Raw genomic sequence first — 20,431 nt, 5'->3', positions numbered from 1 at the left:
TTTGAAAATTTTAGACTAGGCAGCTTCATAGCAAACTTATGTTTGTTATGGCTATCAATATGTATATTTCAGTATACATATACAAAAGAATCAATTGTATAATCTGTTTCGGTATACATATACAAAAGAGTCAATTGTATAATTTGTGTTTGTATAAAGCGAGAAAGACAAAAGAAAATTGGCACGGGAAGATCTGTATTTGCATAATTATAAGTGTATAGGACGAAAATATATGTATTTGTATTGTATATGCAATTTTCTCTCGTTTTATACAAACACAAACACAATTTATACATTTGTGTTTGTATAAAGTGAGAGAGGCGAGTGAGAATGGCGAGCGAGATCTGGGAGAGTGCGAGATTCTCTAGGGAGAGAGGCAAACGAAAAGATGTGCATATATACAGTTTTCTCTCGCTTTATATAAACACGAACGCATTTTATACATTTGTGTTTGTATAAAGTGAGAAAGGCGAGGGAGAGACTGACAACGAGAAATTGAGAGTGGCGAGCGAGAAATTCAGGGGGAGAGGTGAATGACAATTGTTTGCTACGGGTTACAATTAAATCAAACTGTGGTTATAGCATTTAATTTGAATTAATAGTTTGCTATTTTATACCATTTTCCCTACTTTAAAATAATTATCTAATAGAGCTATATTATTATTGTAACATCCAGCAATTTGAAATAACTATGAAGAGGCTTAGAATTGGAATTAATCATTTTTGGAAAGAATTTGAAAATCTGGAAAATTTGGTTAAGTATAGGAAAAAATGAGTTTTTGGCCCACTTTGAACAGTTATAACTCCTAGCTCAGGATGAGTTAGGTGTTGTTCCAGTTATGGTTGCGAAGCTCGTGGAATGATCTTCCAACGCCGCTGAGTTTGCTCGATTCCGAGTTCGTATGAGTGAGTTTTTCCCTTTCGAAGTTAGGTTGTTGGTAAGGGAAGTCAGTCCGGAATTTGTAAGGGTATTTTGGTCTTTTCCCTAGCCTTGTCTTTTGGATATATATTAAGGTGTTAGACTGATTTTTAAATTAGTTTTCCTTTTTATAAGAGTGAGAGTTCGGGTTGTGAGTGAAGAGAGAAAGAAAAGGAGAAGGAGAAGGAGAAGAAGAAGCAACTTCGTAGAGATCGTCGTGGATTTCGTCGGGGGTGATCCCTACTAGGTATGTGATTTCATAGTGTTGGGTTAGTCCTTTCCCCCACACGCTAAACTCGTTTTAAATTTCGAGAAAAGATTGGTTATGTTTGTTGAAGTTTGTGATTGTGTTTGTTGAAGTTTGGTTGGTGAGGTTGTGGTTGTGTTGTTGAAGTTCTTGTGGATTTGAGACATGTTTTAGGTTGTGTTTTCGAGTTGAATCTATTGTGTATTAAGGGTTTTAATGATCCCAAGTGTTTGGGGAAATAACCTTTGAAGTTAAGGAAGCTTAGAGTTGGTAACGTGAAGGAGAAATTCGGGTAGCTTGCATAAAGCAAGTCTGCGTCGCAGACTTGTTCCCTCTGTGAACAAAAATTTCCTCCGCGTCGCGGACAGGACACGGACTCCACTGTTTTCAGAATTTAATTTCGTAATTTTTCTTAAGTTTGGTTGTCCTAAATCATCCCTTAACATCATGAGGTCCTTCTAAACACAACTATGATCCTTGAATCCATAATTCAATTCAAGAAAGTTAGGATCAAAGTCAAAGTGAAGTTAGAGTCAAGTCAAGCAAAGTTCAGAAGTAAGTCCAAGCATGTTTTTAAAGTTGTTCAAGAGTCTTTATTGAATGTTTTAATTTCATTTTAAGGCTAAAGTTTCCAGTCAAGCAAAGAGTATAAAGTTTCCAGTCAAGCAAAAAGTATAGAGTTTCAAGTTGAGTAAAGAGTATCGAGTTTCAAGTTAAGTCAAGAGTTTAAAGTTGAGTTCATTTCTCAAAAGTTATTATGGAACTATGTATTCCCAAAGAACTTTTAAAGAAATATTTTTTTACATTTAAACAAGCTTTGGAACTGAGATCTCCAAAGAGCCTTCGGGCTAGTTTTTGAGAAAAAGAGTTATCGCTTTCTAAATGAAGCACAAGAGGAAACTGAGATTTCCAAGATAGCCTTTGGGGTAAGTTTTTGAGTAATTATCTCAAATCAACAGGAAGAAATATGTTTTAAAAACATAAGAGCCAGTACATTTTTGGGAGTAGTATCGAGCACCGAGTTGGGGGACCGTTCAAGGAATCTACAGCCCCCATAAAACCATGTTAACCACCATAGGTAGAAAATGATCATACTTTTTAGATGAATCCTTTTCCAGATAGACTAGTGGATCCATTAGGCAGTTCAGGTCTTATACATTTGGCCGGGTATTGGATGCTCTGGCAGCGTGAGGTCGATCGTTGTATCATCACTATAACTCTTATGTGATGGTTGTCGGTTAGAGAAACTCCCACAGCAGTTATTGTATTTTTATACACATAAAGTATTGTATTTTTATATACATCAGTTCATTTGTATTTCTATATACATCTTAGGCTTATTGTATCTTTGTATACACACAGAGTTTATAGCAGGTTTTAAACAGTTTTTCTTTATATTGCACTTGTTTTAAATTGTATTATATTGAAATGAGTCAGTCAGGTTGAGTTGAGTTGAGTCAGGTAAGTTATTCAGTTTCTTCCAGATTTTCCTTCTAGCCAATGTTGCTTAGCTTTCCAGCTTGCATACTCGTACATTCAATGTACTGGTGCCAGTTGGCCTGCATCTTATTATGATGCAGACAAAGGTACCCAGGATCAACATCCAGCACGCCGTTGATCCAGTTGAGCACTCCAGAGTCAGTGGTGAGCCTCATTGCTTTTCGGAGGACTCGATCATTTTGTTCTCTTAGTTTTGTTTTATTAGGATGTTGCGGGGTCTGTCCCAACATCCATCTCAGTATTATAGAGGCTTCATAGACAGTCAGTCCGTTAGTTTTGAGTCTCTCATCTATGTATATATGTAAATATTCTATTTTGGGACTCGAGTTGCCTTTTTGGGCCAAATTTTATCAGTTAAGATGTTTTATGTCCTTGCATTGCATGGAGTTATTCTGTTGAGTTAGGTTTCCGCTGAGTTAAAAAAGCCAGGCCAAGGGTTCGCTTGAGGGCCAGCAATGGTCTTCGAGTGCCGGCCACGTCCAGGGCGTAGGCTCGAGGCGTGACAATTATTTTAGTAGTAAATTTACATGGTTATACATATTCCTCTATTTCAGGCATAACTAAAAATTATATCCGACTAATTTTTTCCTCTCTCACCTCTACTATCTTATTTCTCTCCCACGCATCGTGACTCTATCAATTTAACACAATTTACTTTTAATTTCTCCAAGTTCAAATGGGAGGTTTCCTCAAATTTGCGCTTTTATGATTATCCTTATCAAATAAGGATTTTAATTAACGATAAATATATCTATATATTTATTTTTCCAATAGCAATACTGTTGTTGAAGGGAAGTCGTTCAAACATAAAATATCAAAGGAGTATGTAACAAAAGATTTGGATAAATTCCAAAACAAAAAGGAAATCTTTTTTTTTATTTTTTATGTAGTAAACCTAAGTAACGTTGTCCAAAAGAAATAAGTAAACCTCAGAAACACCAAATTTGGATTGAATTTCTCTGTTCCTCAAGTCTCATAAAAGGGATGCAATTTAGATAGGTTTGTTTTACTCTATCAATCGCAATATCATTACTCGGCCCTCACAGTTAGAATTCTGAATTCATAAAGTTTAAATCGTGGTACGTAAAGATGGTTGTTGCATGTCCAGTCCCATTGTTGATGCTGGCTGAGAAACCAGGAAAGGAAGAATCACGTGAGTTTTTCGACTTAATAAAGGGTGTTACCTACACTATGAATTTTCCAGAGTTAGTCGGAAAACGTTGTTTGGGTGTAGGAATTCCAGGATGGATTTTCACAGCTGATCTCAAAGGGAATATGAATTTATTCCACCTCAATTCTCGTTGTCTAATAGAATTGCCCCACATGAATACCCTGGAGAATTTCGACTTAGATTATCATATAGAATTCGAGTATTATGTTGAAAAAGCACTACTTTCTTCCCATCCTCATACAAACGATGATTATATTTTGATGATTAATCAAGGAGTTCCTCGTTCATTAGCTTACTGGAAATCTGGAAACATGGGGTTTATCACAGTGACACATGAAGGGGCTTATTCTGATGTAACGTATCATGATGAACAGTTTTATGGAGTTGATTTTCAAGGAAACGTTGTGATTTTTGACTTTAGAGGAAGAGGATTAGAACGACCCATTAAAAGGATTGTTGAAGGAGTGCCTTCTGAGTTTATCTATGGAATGCAACTTTACATTGTGCACTCTTTAGGTGAACTATTTGTCATCACTCGAAATGGAGTTGAAAAACATCCCGAAACAAATTTATATGGCGTCGAAGAATTCATCGTTGCCAGGGTTGATGTGGATAACGAGAGTTATGAAGAGGTTGATGATTTGGGAAACAGAGCAATCTTCCTCGGGTTTAGTGCCTCTACTGCTGTTGTTGAACAGTATGGATGCAAGGCCAATCATATATATTTTACTGATGATTGTTCTACCGCGTACTATTTTAGTGAAAATGGAGGCGGCAAGGACATGGGCATATATAACTTGCTTGACGATACAATTGAGCCTCACTATACTGGTGAATCATATCATAAATTCAGTCCACCTATATGGATCTTCAACACTCCTTTCTCTGTTTAGTTTTGTTTTAGTTTTGATTTTAGGAGTTTAAACAATAACTACTTTACTAATTAAGTGTGTTACCTTTAGTACCTACCATCAGGGGCGGACCTACCTATAGTGTTGTGGCTGCTCGAGCACTTATTAATCCCGACGTAAAGTTTACATAGGTATACGAAAATATTAAAAAATGAATATATATTGCTAGTGAGCACCCACATCATGGTGTGTAAAGCAAAAAGGTGCAGTTTTCACATCTGCATTTATAGTCACTTTATTCAATGTATTTGACATGGTTTGAATTAGTAAAGAATTTAAGAAAGAACTTACGGCTTTTGAATTTGTTATCTAAAGTGGAGTTTGGGATTTAAAGCTTAAGAGTTCAAGAATTTAGTCCTCTCAATTCTCAAAGTTCTAAACTGATATACATATCAAATAGATTTTTCTTAAGAAAGATATATAAGTTTGAACCAAAACTATTAGGTTCTACTGAACTCACTTTCTATAGTACTACTCTAGTTTCTCGCCCCTGAATACGTCATAGAATTCGTGTGATGATCAAATTTTTGAAACTAATGGCGTTAAATATACAATAATAATCATAAGGCAATAAAAGTTTCGCATTAAGGATAAAATGAGAAGTACAACGTTAACTATTTCTATAAATTTTGAAGTGTTTCATCCTTTTGGAACAAAAGTAAGAAGAAAAATGTGTTGCATTAATTGGAATAGAGGGAAAAAATTGTTTGACTCGCGATGACGATGAACAACTCGAGCTAAAACGAATTATAATGAACAAGAAAGAACCATAACACATAGGAGTTCTACATATGTTAATACTCAAATATCAATTACTATGCATATACGCTTTTTAGAGTTTTCTAATAAAGTTGTCAAACCACAAATGTCACACAAAAGTTATCAAACCAACATAATAACAAAACTTGTAAAAATAAAAAACTAATAAATAAATAAAAAATTAAAAACTTAATTTTAAACCATAATCGTTTTCCCTTTTTATGCAAAAGTGGAGACAAAAGAAGTAACGCTGGAAAAAAATTTCACCTTACAAAATTTTTCTAATAGTTTTTAATGTAAATTTCAAAAATTGAATTAATCTAATCTAATTTTATTAGAATATTTTTAAAAAAATTGAATAATCAGCCACACTAGGAATTTCAAGCGGACAAAAATTACTCCAACAACATATCTAATCTAGTTCCACAAAGTGTGATATGAAAAAAATTCAATCCTTTACTTCATATGTTATTTTAGATAGCTCTTCGACTTAAAAGATTAACAATTCAAAGAAAAAACAGAAATACAAGAAAATTTGAACAACAAAAAACCATGCATCCATATATTACTTACTTCATTACTTTGCATATAAACTTTGTAGAACTTTTTTACATGCTTCAAAATATTCCATAATTCTTACCAAAACATCATAATAAAACCTAAAAAAAAAAAAAAAACATGGAAATTAAACACACACTAATAGGCATATTTATTTATTTTATTTAAAATAAAGCATGATCATTTCCCCTTTTCTCCAGAGTGGAGACCAGAGAAGTAACCCTGTGGGTTACTCTCAAAGCCTCCCCTTGAAATGTACGCGCCGCCGCCACCTGGCGCCTTCATCGACCCTCCCCCGCCGCCACTACCGCTCCCCTTGGCAGAGCTGCCGCCACCGCCACTTTTAGCACCACCGCATCCACCTCCACCACCCTTTCCACCGCCGCCGCCGCCCCCCTTACCACCGCCGCCACCGCCTTTGCCACCTGGCATTTTATATTGTCGTATAATAGTTGATATATATCACTCTCGAACAAATTATAATAATCTCTTTATCGACGCTCTCCCTTATATAGAGAGAGTTATTCACCTTGTTTTTCTGGATAAGGTCTAATTTAATTATTCATATTATTCTTTTCATCTTAGTTTATGTGGCACTCTTCAAATTTCGAGAGAAATTTATAAATATCGTAACTTATACTCTCTTTGTTCACATTTACTTATGATGTATCGTTTTACAATCAAGACTCCAGAGTCATTTGACGTAGCTAAATTGAATTAGATATATTCAATATTTTTAATTTTAAATATTGATATTCGAAACTATTTGAAAATATAATGAATTGCAATTAGTTTATATTAATATGATAATAAAATACATCTTAAAATATTGACAAAATCGATCTTATAGTTTGACTCTCAAAAAATAAAATATGATAAACAAATGTGTCACTCTATAGTAGTTTTTATATAATTTTTCAGTGTGTAAATTTTATTTCAACTTTTGTTATATAATTTAATAAGTTTAACTCTCGAAATTTAAATAATATCACATAAACTAAGTCAAATTCATGCTTATCAGAATTTCTTGAGAAACCAAAAGGTGACACTCTTTTTTGCATGCATGCATGCTTATCAAAATTCCTCGAAAACCAAACGTAATCTCTCATTTTTTCATGCATATAAGCCAACGCTTTGGTTTCCAATGCAAACTTTGCTTTCACAATTAATTTTAATTTATTGTAACTTCTTTGGTTTAGTTATTTAATTTGGATAAGAAATAATAATATCTAATATTTCAAAATCAATTACTAGTGAATTTCACCTTATGTATAACTATACACTCTATTGTATATTAAAGTGTATATAATATTTTAATGCATGCATTAACATGATTAATTAAAGACCAAACTGTCCCTCAAGATCTTTTTTACATTTTCTCCACCATAATAGTAGGGTATCTTTGTAAAATTTTTTTATATGTAATGCATATTATTTTTAATGTATCAAACCAAATAATACAAAAAATTTTTTATGTATAATTAATGCAAGCATAACTAATTCACTCTATTTAAAAAATATTTACCAAATGACCCCTTAATACTTAAAACGATCCAAACCAATGTTATGTTGGGTCTTTACACTTCGTTTGGATAGTTGTTACGTATTGTTTCAAAATGTATCACATCGTGTTGTATTATATTGGAAATGAAATGATGATAAAATAGTAAAAATGTAACGAAGGTGTACAGGTGTACACTTTAACAACCGTATATTAGTACGTACGTACTAAAGGAGGAGAGTGGGTGGGGGGTAGAGCAGATACATACAAACAAATTAAACAGCCAGTGGCACTCACTCTGCTCTGCCAAATCTGTCACCATATGCAACCATTCCCCTTCCCCCACCTTTTTTTTTATCAGATCAGTACTCACTCTACTCCTATAAATATATAACACTACACTCTCATCATCACAATTACATAGTGTTGTAAATTGTTGTAACTTTCACATATAGCAAACATAAAAATCATATTTGTATGTTATAACTATAATTTGCATAATTGCTCTCCATAGCAAACATAAATATGTATATTTCGCTATACATATACAAAAGAAAGCAGTTGTATAATTTCGCTATACATATACAAAAGAAAGCAGTTGTATAATCTGTTTTGGTATACATATACAAAAGATCAATTGTATAATCTATGTTTATATAAAGCGAGAAAGAGAGAAAAACAAAAGAAAACTGCGCAGGGGAATATCGTATTTGTATAATCATAAGTGTATAGGACGAAAACATATGCATATGTATTTGTATATACAATTTTCTCTTGCTTTATACAAACACAAACGCAATGTATAGATTTGTGTTTGTATAAAGTGAGAGAGGCGAGTGAGCGAGTGAGATCTGGGAGAGTGGCGAGCGAGATCTGGGAGAGGGGAACGAAAATATATGTATATATACAATTTTCTTATACAAACACAAACACATTTTATACATTTGCGTTTTTGTATAAATTGAGAGATGCGAGTGAGCGAGCGAGATTTGGGAGAGTGGCGAGCGAGATCTGGGAGAGGGGAACGAAAATATGTATATATACAATTTTCTCTCGCTTTATACAAACACAAACGCACTTTATACATTTGTGTTTGTATAAAAGTGAGAGAGGCGAGGGAGAGAACAAGAGTAGCGAGCGAGATTCACCAGGAGAGAGGCGAAATAGCAACAATTTGCTATGGGGTACAATTAAATCAAACTATGAAAATAACATTTAATTTGAATTAATAGTTTGCTATTACATACAATTTTCCCTATATTGATCGTATTGAATGAGAAAGAGAGGTTTGGGCCGATTTGGTATTGCAAATTTGGGCCATATTGGTCTCAAATTTTGGCTGAGAAGAGAGTTAAGCTTGAAGAAAAATTGGCTAGATTTGAATTTGGCACTTGGCTAATAGATTGCAAATTTGCCAGAAGACTCAAGAATTTAGCCAAAAATTGAATTTAATTGACGAATTCGATTAAATATTAAATAAAATAAATTAATATTAATTAATTAGCTTCTTACTTTTAAAAAATAAAATAATTAACTTAATTTTAAGCTAATTAACTAAAAATAATAATCATAGTTAAACTAAACTAATTAACAAAATATTTGATTAAAAATAAAATTCTTTTAAGATGATTTCGAATATTTATAAAAGGTGATATACATAATTATATAGGAATATATATATTATTTAAAAATTATAAAAATGACAATTATTTTAAAAGAACTTAAAAATATTTTAAATTTTTATAAAATTAATTATTTCAAATCATTTGAAATTGAAGAAACTCGATAATAATCCATATTGTGAAGGGCTAAAATTGGTGTCAACTATCATATGTTAGTATAAATGCATATATGCTCTAATTTTTGGACGGCAGAGGCACCAATGTCCCAATAATATAATGGAGGGTATCTGCATATCATTTACAATAATTCAGAGTATATTTATCCTTTTCCCAATCAAAAATACCAAAACAATAAAGCCTTAGACACATTAATATATCATTAAAGTATTCAGAAAGGTGATTTATCTTACATTCAAAAATACCAAAAATATAATTCGACAGTAAGTTTTAACCAGCAGAAGAGAATGAATTATCAATGTTACTTATCTCAGACTTAACCAAACACCCTTTTATTCACTTTCTTTTGTCCATAAAATTTCGGAATTCAACTTGACCAATGCAGGACACCAGAAATACACACAGAGAACTTAATAAGAGCAGGGACAACAGTAATGCCAACAATAACTTGGAAAAATCTTCATGACAGAACAGAAAATACATAACTGATTAAGAAGCAGCGCGAGAGTCGCTACCTCAACCTCTAAACGATACAACGATGATGCTTATTTACGATATAGTTTCAGTACCTACTGTCAAATTGTACACCACTAATTCGATACAAGGTACAAGGATTTACGACACTAACAACGAGCTATGAACAAAATGCTGTATTCACATGTCCATGCCATCAAATATCTCTTCATCTTCATCAAAACTTGAGTCGTCTAATAGGTGTCCTTCACCAACCAAGTTACTGCAATAAACAACAGTTGATCAGGCCTAAATATATGCTAGTTAAAAGTAGAATCTCACATCCTGGAACATTGGAAGAGTAGAGTAATCACCTCACACAGCTGAAGCGGAAACTCACGACACGTTTCAATCTTCTATTGTAGAAGAAAAAGTGGTAAGACCATCTGGAAAAGATACAAAGACTTGTGTTAATGGACTACCACTCGCAACAAGAAATTTGATCAGTAAATAAAATCTTATTTTAATTTGAAAATGACCATGAACTACAGCTTTAACCAATCAAACGGGGCAAAGAGACAGTTTATATAGGCAAAATGAGATGAAGTTGGAAAGCCAAATCATCATATTCAAGTAAAAGGAAAGAAACATATGACAAAGAGTAATAATCAAAATTGGATGTGGAGGTAAATGTACTAATTAATAAGTAAATTTTACTATAATTTACTCAGTCGTTTGAATAACATCAATCAAATCCGAGAGAAAAAAAAAGTTTGATACTTTCTATCCACCATAATAATTGCATAATAATCTCTAGCCTATTAGTTTTAGGAGCCTAAAGCAAAGGCTTCCACTGCCTTGCCCTTGACCTGACCATGGTTTTTGGCTACTTCGTAATATGTACTCAGAGAGGACCTCAATCAGATGGTTTATAATTTAAATGAAAAGTTGAAGAATAGGAAGCTCATGCAGAAAGTTGACACAGTTAAAAAAAGAATTGGATAAAAAGGATATATTCATATAAAAAGTCTTACATGGCTCCCTTCTCGAGAAACGGATCTGCATCTGCCTCCGGATTGTAAGTGTAGATTTCACATTCAGCAACTTTTACAACCTGCACTGCTAATAAGTTAAGCAACTTGACCATGTTCCCTCTTTGTCCTCTCTTTATGTTGATAAAAAATACTCACCTCATCTAAAGCCTTGTACAAGGTTTCAAGCAGAGCACTACCTTCATTTGCGTCAAGCCATTCCTGCAACCCAAATCAAAGAATACCTAAACAAAAAGCTCGAAGTTCTCTCTTTGATAACTTAGCTAAGCCTTGAAACAAATATAGTATAATGACATCCATTACGACATAAAATACACTCACTACCCTTTCCAAAGAAAACAAGGAAAAGACAAAATAGTCTAATCATCTGACTGCTCCATATATGCTATTACAGAACACTAGAAAGAAATAGTCAAATAACGGTGTCTAATTCTTTTCAGAAAAAGTAATTAATCTGATTTTTTGGTCTATTAAAGGCATAGATCCTAAGCACAACCTTGTTTGATTAGTTACCTCTAGTTGCATGCTAGTTAATCAAAACAACGTAATCAAGTAAAACCAAAGGTAGGAAGATGATTTCAATAGAAATGCCAACATGACAACCAAGGCAATTGCCAATATGTTCCCAACATATAATCTGTAACAAACACAGCTTAGTAGCAGAGGAATGGAAATATAATAACCTTTGAAGCCTCAAACATGTAGACGTCAAATATCTGCTTAAAACTGTCCCAGCTCTCTTCAGTGAAAAACTGGTGAGCATTCACTGCACTGTAAACCAGAAAGTTGGCAAGTCAAAGCAAAACAGGAATAAATTGCATATACACGCATAACCAGAAGACTGACGACAGACGAGACAACTTGAGTATTGTATTGGGAAATGGAGAGACTTGAACTCTCAGCTCCTTCAAGAGCAACAGTGATCTAAACTGTCTGTCAATCCATCTGACAACACTCCCACAGCTGTAAGAGAAGGATTATAAAGCGGGATGCCACGTCGCCAAAGAAGCTGACAGTGGCATTACCCATAATCCACCCAATCAGCTTATACTACAAATACAACAGGATTGTTCTTTTTTTGAGTAAATACAAATATAAAAACATTATTTTCACCATAAGTTGGAGACTTACCTGAAGTCATAATCCGGATACATGTGATAGAGAGAAAGGAGTAGATATATCAACGTTTTCCGGCTGGAATGAAAAATTAGAAAAAAAAAAAATGCATTATGAACCAATACACACTCGTTTCAGACGTAAAACTCCAGCCATAGGTCTGGATTCACCACCTGGATCTACACATTAGGTATTCAACAGGTGAAGAAGAATCCGCATCTGAAGATTTTCCAAGATAATCAAAAATCTGCAACCAAAAGTTACTTTAAGATCTCCCGCAAGAAGAAACTTTATTAGCTACTCGTACAACAAGAAGAAATTGAATTACTCTCATAAGCAACTGAAGTTACAAGAAAAAAATGAATTTCAGCAACACGAGGGAGGATGCAGTCTATAAATATACAATAATGAGCATAAAAAAGCTTCTCCAGGATTGAAAATAGTGAGATTTAATTTCTAGCTTCCTATTATTTCTACATATTGGGAGGAAGGTGTAAATTTATTTATCTTTCTGACTGAAAACAAGATGTAAGAATGGCAACATCATGATAAGCACAATATAATGTTTCATGTGTCAAAGCTCTTCCATTCTCTCAAGTTTAAAGTTGGATTGCTAATTACGCAGGACATAAGGACTACTCCTATATGATTTCTTCCCATTTGCTAAGCTTTATTGTGCAGAGTTACAACGTACGTATGCTTGTAAGAGTTAGCAGGTACCCATTGAATAGTCAAGCAGCGTGCAAGCTAGTCTGGACGCAAGTGTTTTAAAAAAAATTGCATTTCTAATCAAAATCATGCAAGAGACGCATGGACCTACATCCTCATGAGGGTGCATAATCCCCCTGCCCTCCTTGGGTGGGCGCTTGATAATAAAAGAGGCCTTTTGTTTTATACTTCAATACATTTGATTTCATTTATAGAATTTTTTTGATGATGTTAACACAAACTTGTAATTTTCATTCACCAATCAACATTTCATGCAAAACGAGCTCCATATTGTTGAAAATAGTAGAGAAATGAAGTGTTGTACAATGATTGCCCAAACTACCCTCGGTAAAGAGTAAAAGACAACATGATAGATAAGATATTCATGAATTGAAGTTACCTCATTCTCCAAACTGAGCGATAGTTTCTTATCTGTTCCAGTGTGCTTACCTAACAAGAACAAGCAAAAGTAAACATCATGAGATTTTCCAGATGTAGGGGCATTGTTTACTTGGAGATCATTAAAAACACTTACAAGAGTATGCTTCAAGACATCCTTTAATGGTTCGCTCTCCAAGATTCACATGACTCAGAAAATCATTTATCCTGTACATGCAAATAAAATAATTTATTGCAACCAAACAACAAAAAAATCTTCTGTACTTATTTGAATGTCATTATATGTCGAAGCTTACCGATCAAGAGGGGTATATTCCAGGTACTTCATAATTGATAACAATGCAGAAGTTTAGCCAAATTGATGATATTAGAGGTCCTACCAGAAAAAAACAAAAGTTCAGGATCATAAATTACCATACACCCAACGCCAATTAACAGTCGCAAGAAATCATATTCAAATCTTATACCATGTCCAAATAAGAACACATCAAACTCCAACAAGAAATAAACAGAACATAGCAAATTTACCACATTCATAGCAAATTAATAAAGTCTTTGTCAATAGGCATGATTCTTCCAATTTATAAATTTAGGACCATAGTACCTTACTATCTTTTTCTTTTGGGTGCACACCCAAAGTTGAAGGGCATAAATGTGCTATTCAAATGTAGCAACAGATATTAATACACATCCGAGAAAAGAAACTAAGCATGAGAAAACTTCAAAATTTCCATAAAACATTCAAATATACAATGAGTTCCTCAACAACAAACCTAGTTTAATCCCACGAATGGGGAGCACAATGAACTCTTCAAATCTCCTCAATTGACCAACCAACAATTATGAACAACAATTACATATCAATTTAGCCTAAGGACCAACATGCCAGCATAATAAAAAACTTATATGTTGTTCTATATCTCAACAAATCTATGAATTTATGCTCATATTAAATTCACTCAGGAGTCTAACAAACTTCAATATTTCCATTTCTCATCACACAACATTAAAAATATCCTTCAGAAAAACTTCAAACAAACAATTATTAACCATAATTACATATCAATTTGGCCGAAGGACGAATATGCAAGCATAATAGGCTTATATACTGTTCTATATCTCAGCAAATCTATGAATTTCTGCACACATTCAAAATTTCCTTAATACAAACACAATTCCCCCAAAATATAACATTCTAAACAAATGCAAACATGAAAAGCACCAAAACCCACAACAAAAACCCATAGATCTACAAAGTTTGACTTACAAATAAGCAAAAAAAAATACAAATCTGAAAATTCAAACAGAAACTTAGTTCGAACACAACAAAAAAACCATACCCTTTTCAACAAACTGAAAAATAAGGTGAAATTGAGAGTTGAATTCAAAAAAGAAACATACCCTTTTCAACAAACTGAGAAATATAGGAGAATTTGAGAGCTGAAATCAAATGGGTTATTGAAAAAATTGCTTCTTTTTTCTGGGAATTTATTTATGATGATGAAAATGAACTCTTTTATATTCGAATATTCGAAAAATTGTGCAAAATTGAAAGTTTGGTGAAAATTTTCTTCAAAAAATGGGAGATTTTGATGAGACAATTTTGTAGGGTGTTGAGTTGGCACAATCTGATTGGATGACGTTTGATGATTTTGTCGTTTCTGTTATGGGTTGGTATTTCAATCCTGTGGATCACTATAGAGGTTCAACCTTATCCATTAGATCACTTCACAAAAGTTTATTTTAAAAAAAAAGTTATTGAGATATTGTATAACATTGATATAAACCCTGAGGGGTAGCTCAGCTGGTAAAGGCTTGGGACAAAGTCCTTCAGGTCGCCGGTTCGAGCCCCAGCAGGGCCACTGGAGGCATTACAAACCGGCCGCGTCTCCAGGGCCCCGTGGAACTAACCGTGGTGGATCCGCCTTGAAACAGCGGGACCCGGTGGGTACAGCTAGTCGGGTTCGCAAAGCGACGCCCGGAAACCACGGTAAAAAATAAAATAAAAATATAACATTGATATACGTGTCAAAATGGTTCATATGTATGTGGGTGTACATAGGTCGATTTGATTTGGTTTTTTATTAAAAAAAATTAAATTAAATATATCGATTTATTAAATTTAAAAACCAAATCAAACCACATAAAATTGGTTTTTTCGGTTTTGGCTTTAGTCGGTTCTTTCGGGTTTTTTTCGATTTTTTATAACTATACGGTATTTGAAAAAGAGATCAAATATTTTTTCACTTACCTGTGTAATAAGCTAAACTTAAAAAATGTTAAATGAATAGAAATTTTTGAAAATACGGTAAAATTCACATGAGTACAAAATATTTTTTTTGAAATATCAACTTTCATTATGTTAAATTAATACTCCCTCCGTCCACTTTTATTTGTCATGTTGCGTTTTTCAAAAGTCAATTTGACTAATTTTTAAAGTTAAATTAGATTACATTAATTAGATATTTTAAACAAAAAATTTAGATATTCAAAAACTATACGAAAAATACTATACATTGCAATTTTTTGCATATCAATATGATGAAAAAATATATTGTAAAATGTTAGTCAAAATGTTTATAGTTTGACTCTAAAAATGGAAAGTGTGACAATTAATAGTGGACGGAGGGAGTAAGATTAAAGGGTAGAAGCAAACTGAATACAAAACAAAATATTTACAAAGTAAATTGTTAACTTCGATTTTGAAAAAACTATAACAATATAATTGTAACTTCGGATCTTAATACAAAATAAAATATTTACAATTTTTACAAGCCCAAATTTGAAATAAAATATATAAACATTGAAAACTATAAACTAACTAAAAATATATTAACAAAGTAGATTAAAATAATTTTTTTTATCTATAAATAAAATAAAATTATATATATATATATATATATATACAAAAAAATTTACAAGCCCAAATTTGAAATAAAATATATAAACATTGAAAACTATAAACTAACTAAAAATATATCAACAAAGTAGATTATAAATAATATTTTTTATCTATAAATAAAATAGAATTATATATATATATATATATATATATATATATATATATATATATATATTATGTCGGTTTGGTTTGGGTTTGGTTTGACTTTTTTCCTTGTAATACCAAACCAAACCAAGAGTGATCGATTTTTTTTTCAACTGTCAAACCAACCAAACCAAACCACAAATCGATTTGATTTGGTTCGTCAGTTCGATTTGACTTTACGATTTTGCTTGTACACCTCTATCCATATGTACGTAACTCGATTATTTCATTAATATTCATTTAAAAGTAACGTTATTCATGAAGTAAGGTTGATATAAATTAATGCAAGCATTAAATTAATGACTATTTTTACCATTCAAACCTGTAACTTATATAAGTCCTAGTCACATGAAATTATTAATGAAGTATGATTTCTTAACATTATGACAACACTATTTAGAAATTGATTTAAATTTTCAAAATGCATGTGTTTATTCATGTATTACAATAACAAAATCTAGTACAATTCCCTCTTTTCAAATTTAAGTAACGTAGATAGATTCATTAACCTTCATTATTTCTCACAATCCTATTTATCGTTCTTTTAACTTTCTTTGATTTGAATTTTTCACCTTGTTGCAACTTGTATCTTTTATGCCATTTTGAAGTATTTATTAGTTTACATAACTATTTTAGATTTCTCGAACAAGATTATGAGACAAATTTGATGGTTAGAGTTCTATTTCTAAAAATAAAGAAATTATCGAAAAGTTCACTCTCAATCAGACTCGAAGTAAATGATAGAAAGTAAGATTCATAATTCAGATCATCAAATTCAGTGTGATATTATAATGTTTAACCATCATAAACTTGTTCAAATTATAAACATTTTGACACACAATTGTTGTGGGGGGTGAGGGTGGGGTGAGAATCGAATAAAAGTTGGGGGACATGATTAGGTGCCACACAAGTAATAGTAAAAGAGATGGGCCAAAAGCCCAAGATTCTGTATATTGGGATGGGCCACAAGTCCAAGAGTGTGTATTGGTATGGGCCTGTATCATGTATGGTTCCATGTGAAGGGACAAATTACAAAGATAACCCATTTAAAACCATATAATTGAATTTAATATTTTTGTCTAAATTTCATGCATATATGACCGAAGTATAACTATATTTGTCTGAATTTCAATCGCATATGGTTAAATTTTATCCTTTTTACTTGAATTTAAACGTAATGTATGACTGAATTCAATCACTTTCTTAAAATCATACATTAAAAAATAATAATTCATGCACATATGACAAAATTTCAGTCATGTTCTGAACTTCAATCAAATTTTTATTTAATGTTGATTACGCTTAAAATAAGGAGGTGATGGATACATTCGAACACAAATTTCAAAAACAGATAAGTTTATATCTTGATGAATGCAATTTAAAAAAACCGGCTACTCATCGCAGCAGAGTGCTTTGCTATCCGCTTACGAAACGTTAGTGATGTGTGCTTAAGTCTAATTTAATTTGGACCATGCACTCAATGTCCATTTCTAGTTTTCCACGTGGAAACTCAAAGGGCCATAGAAAACCAAAGAAAAAGAATTTAAAAAAAAAATAAAAAAATACGTGGAATTAGATGATCTGATGAACGTATCGTTTATGTGGACTAATTTTTTTATTTGTAATATTAAAATCAATAATTTATTGAAAAGTAATAGAATCAAGAGAACCTATAAATTACACCTAATTGCACAGTACGTGTCTTTATAATTATTGATTTGATTATGATCAACAACAAATAATAACACTAACATTTCTACTGTAATCTCACACGTGAAATCTAAAATCTGAACAAAGTAAGATGTACGTAACTTTACTAATGGATAAAAAGTTAATTTTTATTAACCTTCGACAACCCTCTTCCTCTATTCAAATTTAAGGTCGATAACATGAGCAAGCTTACTCTGATGGAGTTTTTGATTTATAACAATAATAATAATAATAAGTATTAGAATCAAAACATACCTATAACATTATTTTATTGTTAGGATTATGACTCCTAAGATTCTTGCATGCAACTACATGCATACCTAAATGTCCTAAACTAGTTGGTCAACCACACCTAATATGTTTCTAAAATGAAAAAAAAACGAAACTACCAATGAAATTCGTTGGCGCTAAATTGTCCATAACTAATTAACATGATTTTTTTGATGATCCGTTACTAAATAGGATTGATAAAGAACTCCTGTTGCTTTCAGGAAATAAGTTTTTTGTTGATAATTTCTATCTTTTTGTAGTGATGTAGCTAATTTTCTTCCATGACCCAACAAAGTTTTTTTTGTTTGCTTTTAAATGTCAAATTTCTCTTATATTTCCATTTCTAGAGTGGTTGGTTTACCAAATTCCTTTTCTCATTTTATTTTGCTCAAAAATTAATTTTATAAAAGATAAGAGAAAAAGAAAGAATAGAAGAAAACTTGAGGAATTTAATTGATCAATTGTAAGACTTAAAAGAAATCCATATGCCTTGAAAGTGATTAAAACGATCATTCTTAGAAATTAATTAATTATTTGGAGGACCAAATCATATACGTGTTGACCTAACATTACCTTATAATTTGATAAGCTGATTTCACGATTAATAATTTTAAGTACTTTTATTCAGAAATTATTCCACTCAACTTTAAATAATGAATTGAGGCTTTCTTTTAGCTTGGACAAATTTGAACTTTTTTTTCCCACTCGGTAGTTCGGTATCCCGATTAAATTTAGATCATGCACTGCAAAGCTCATTTGAGGGTGACACTCTCAACAAGATTTTTTCCTTACCCAAGGCTCGAACCCAAGACGTATTGTTAGAAGTGAATCAGTCTCACCACTGCACCACAACCCATGTTGTTAAATTTGAACTAATTAAGCCACTTTGGAGGGGGAACGATATAACCTAATTCACGTGAATTCAATAACTTTTGCTTACATTATAATATATGTATAAAGATATTTAATGATTTAAATATCTATAAAAAAAATTTACCGTAGACCTACTTATTAATGTTACATTATTAAAAAATATTGAAATTCCCCAACATTTTTGTCGAGATCCCTCAAAAATACACTTGTTTGTAGGGGTGCGCATCGATCGGTTCGATTTTATGTGTTATTGGTTCTATTTATCGGTTTTTGGTTTGTAAATACGTCAAACCGATAGCCAAACAATAACATATTTCTTATCGATTTTCGCTTAATCGGTTTATGGTACTTAACGGTTCGGTTTTCGGTTTAACCAATAAGAAAATACTCATATATATTACTATACACGATAAGAAAATTTTCATATAAATCATATGAATTTTTCAGCATTTGGCATGAAAATAATAATCATAAAAGTAACAATAATTTTTCTTGCAAGTTTAGACACTAGAGTCTAGACACATTCAAAGGAAAAAGTGTGAAGTAACAATTGTTTTTCAGCAAGTCTAGGCAATTGGCACATTCAAGTTGGAAGTGTGCTTGCAATATGAAACAAGATAAACTGAGATTAAAATAATAGGGTTTGTAAAATGTTATATAATTAGGGTTTACTGGTCTAGGAATAAAATAGTAAATTTAGTAGAGGCAAAGAGGTAATAGGGTTTTAAGTAATAAAGTAATAGGGTTTGTAAAATGTTATATAATTAGGGTTTACTGGTCTAGGGATAAAATAGTAAATTTAGTATAGTCTTATTGGATTATCGGTTTAACCATTAACAAAAATCATAAAACCGGAAATCGAACCGATAACCCAATTAAAAAATTTGCCAAATCATTTAAAAACCGTTAGCCCAATAACTCAATATCAATAAATCAATAGTGTTTTTTTTTTGTTCGATTTGTTGGTTAAATCGGTTTTTGCACACCCCTACTTGTTTGAACTGTTCCAATAAAAATCTATTTCCATCGGAATCAATCAAAAATACGCTTGGCACAGACGTCTTCAATGGATTCTCCATCAAAAGCCCAAATTTCTAACAGAACATTCAATAGAATTTTCAGTTTTTCCAGTAACATTATATAAATAAAATTAAGGTTATTAAATATATTAAACACATACATTTCAAATTCTGAATTACCTCTATCGGAATGCATAGGAAAAGAGAAGAATAACAATATACCCATGAGGAAAGCATGATGAAGTTGACTTCATGCATGAGTATATAATTTGAAGTTACTTATTGGTTTGGGAAGGTTACCAACCAAACCAATGAAAGAACTACATGACTTTAAAGTTAATACTTTAATTTCATTTTTTAAAATTTTCTTTCTCAAATAATTTAATATATTGGATAATAACAAATAACACCCCAAAAGTT

The 20,431-nt window shown here is 32.1% G+C and overlaps 3 protein-coding genes across 3 annotated transcripts; 1 reads left to right on the top strand and 2 right to left on the bottom strand.

Moving 5' to 3' along the window:
- The first annotated feature begins 3,755 nt into the window (after nucleotides 1–3,755).
- On the top strand, nucleotides 3,756–4,730 carry LOC125821433 (probable F-box protein At1g65740). Its single transcript, XM_049500848.1, has one exon. It carries the CDS (start codon nucleotides 3,756–3,758, stop codon nucleotides 4,728–4,730), a length of 975 nt encoding a protein of 324 aa, XP_049356805.1.
- Nucleotides 4,731–6,235: 1,505 nt separating this feature from the next.
- LOC125821409 (glycine-rich cell wall structural protein 1.0) lies at nucleotides 6,236–6,497 on the bottom strand. The gene has a single exon (XM_049500829.1). It carries the CDS (start codon nucleotides 6,495–6,497, stop codon nucleotides 6,246–6,248), a length of 252 nt encoding a protein of 83 aa, XP_049356786.1. The 3' UTR covers nucleotides 6,236–6,245.
- A 3,335-nt stretch (nucleotides 6,498–9,832) lies between these two features.
- Nucleotides 9,833–13,469, bottom strand: LOC125821401 (uncharacterized). The gene is made up of 10 exons (XM_049500819.1): nucleotides 13,390–13,469; nucleotides 13,230–13,300; nucleotides 13,095–13,144; nucleotides 12,160–12,233; nucleotides 12,002–12,064; nucleotides 11,554–11,641; nucleotides 11,009–11,071; nucleotides 10,853–10,932; nucleotides 10,193–10,264; nucleotides 9,833–10,101 (listed from the first exon to the last, which is right to left on the bottom strand). The coding sequence occupies exons 1-10, from the start codon at nucleotides 13,419–13,421 to the stop codon at nucleotides 10,020–10,022; spliced, it is 675 nt and encodes a 224-aa protein (XP_049356776.1). The 5' UTR covers nucleotides 13,422–13,469; the 3' UTR covers nucleotides 9,833–10,019.
- Between the last annotated feature and the right edge of the window lie 6,962 nt (nucleotides 13,470–20,431).

This window comes from Solanum verrucosum, unplaced genomic scaffold, assembly GCF_900185275.1.
Source record: "Solanum verrucosum unplaced genomic scaffold, falcon-dt-bn FXZP01000217.1, whole genome shotgun sequence".
Classification (NCBI taxonomy): domain Eukaryota; kingdom Viridiplantae; phylum Streptophyta; class Magnoliopsida; order Solanales; family Solanaceae; genus Solanum; species Solanum verrucosum.
The sequence above is the reverse complement of the archived record's forward strand: the minus strand, read 5'-3'. Positions and strand labels throughout refer to the sequence as shown.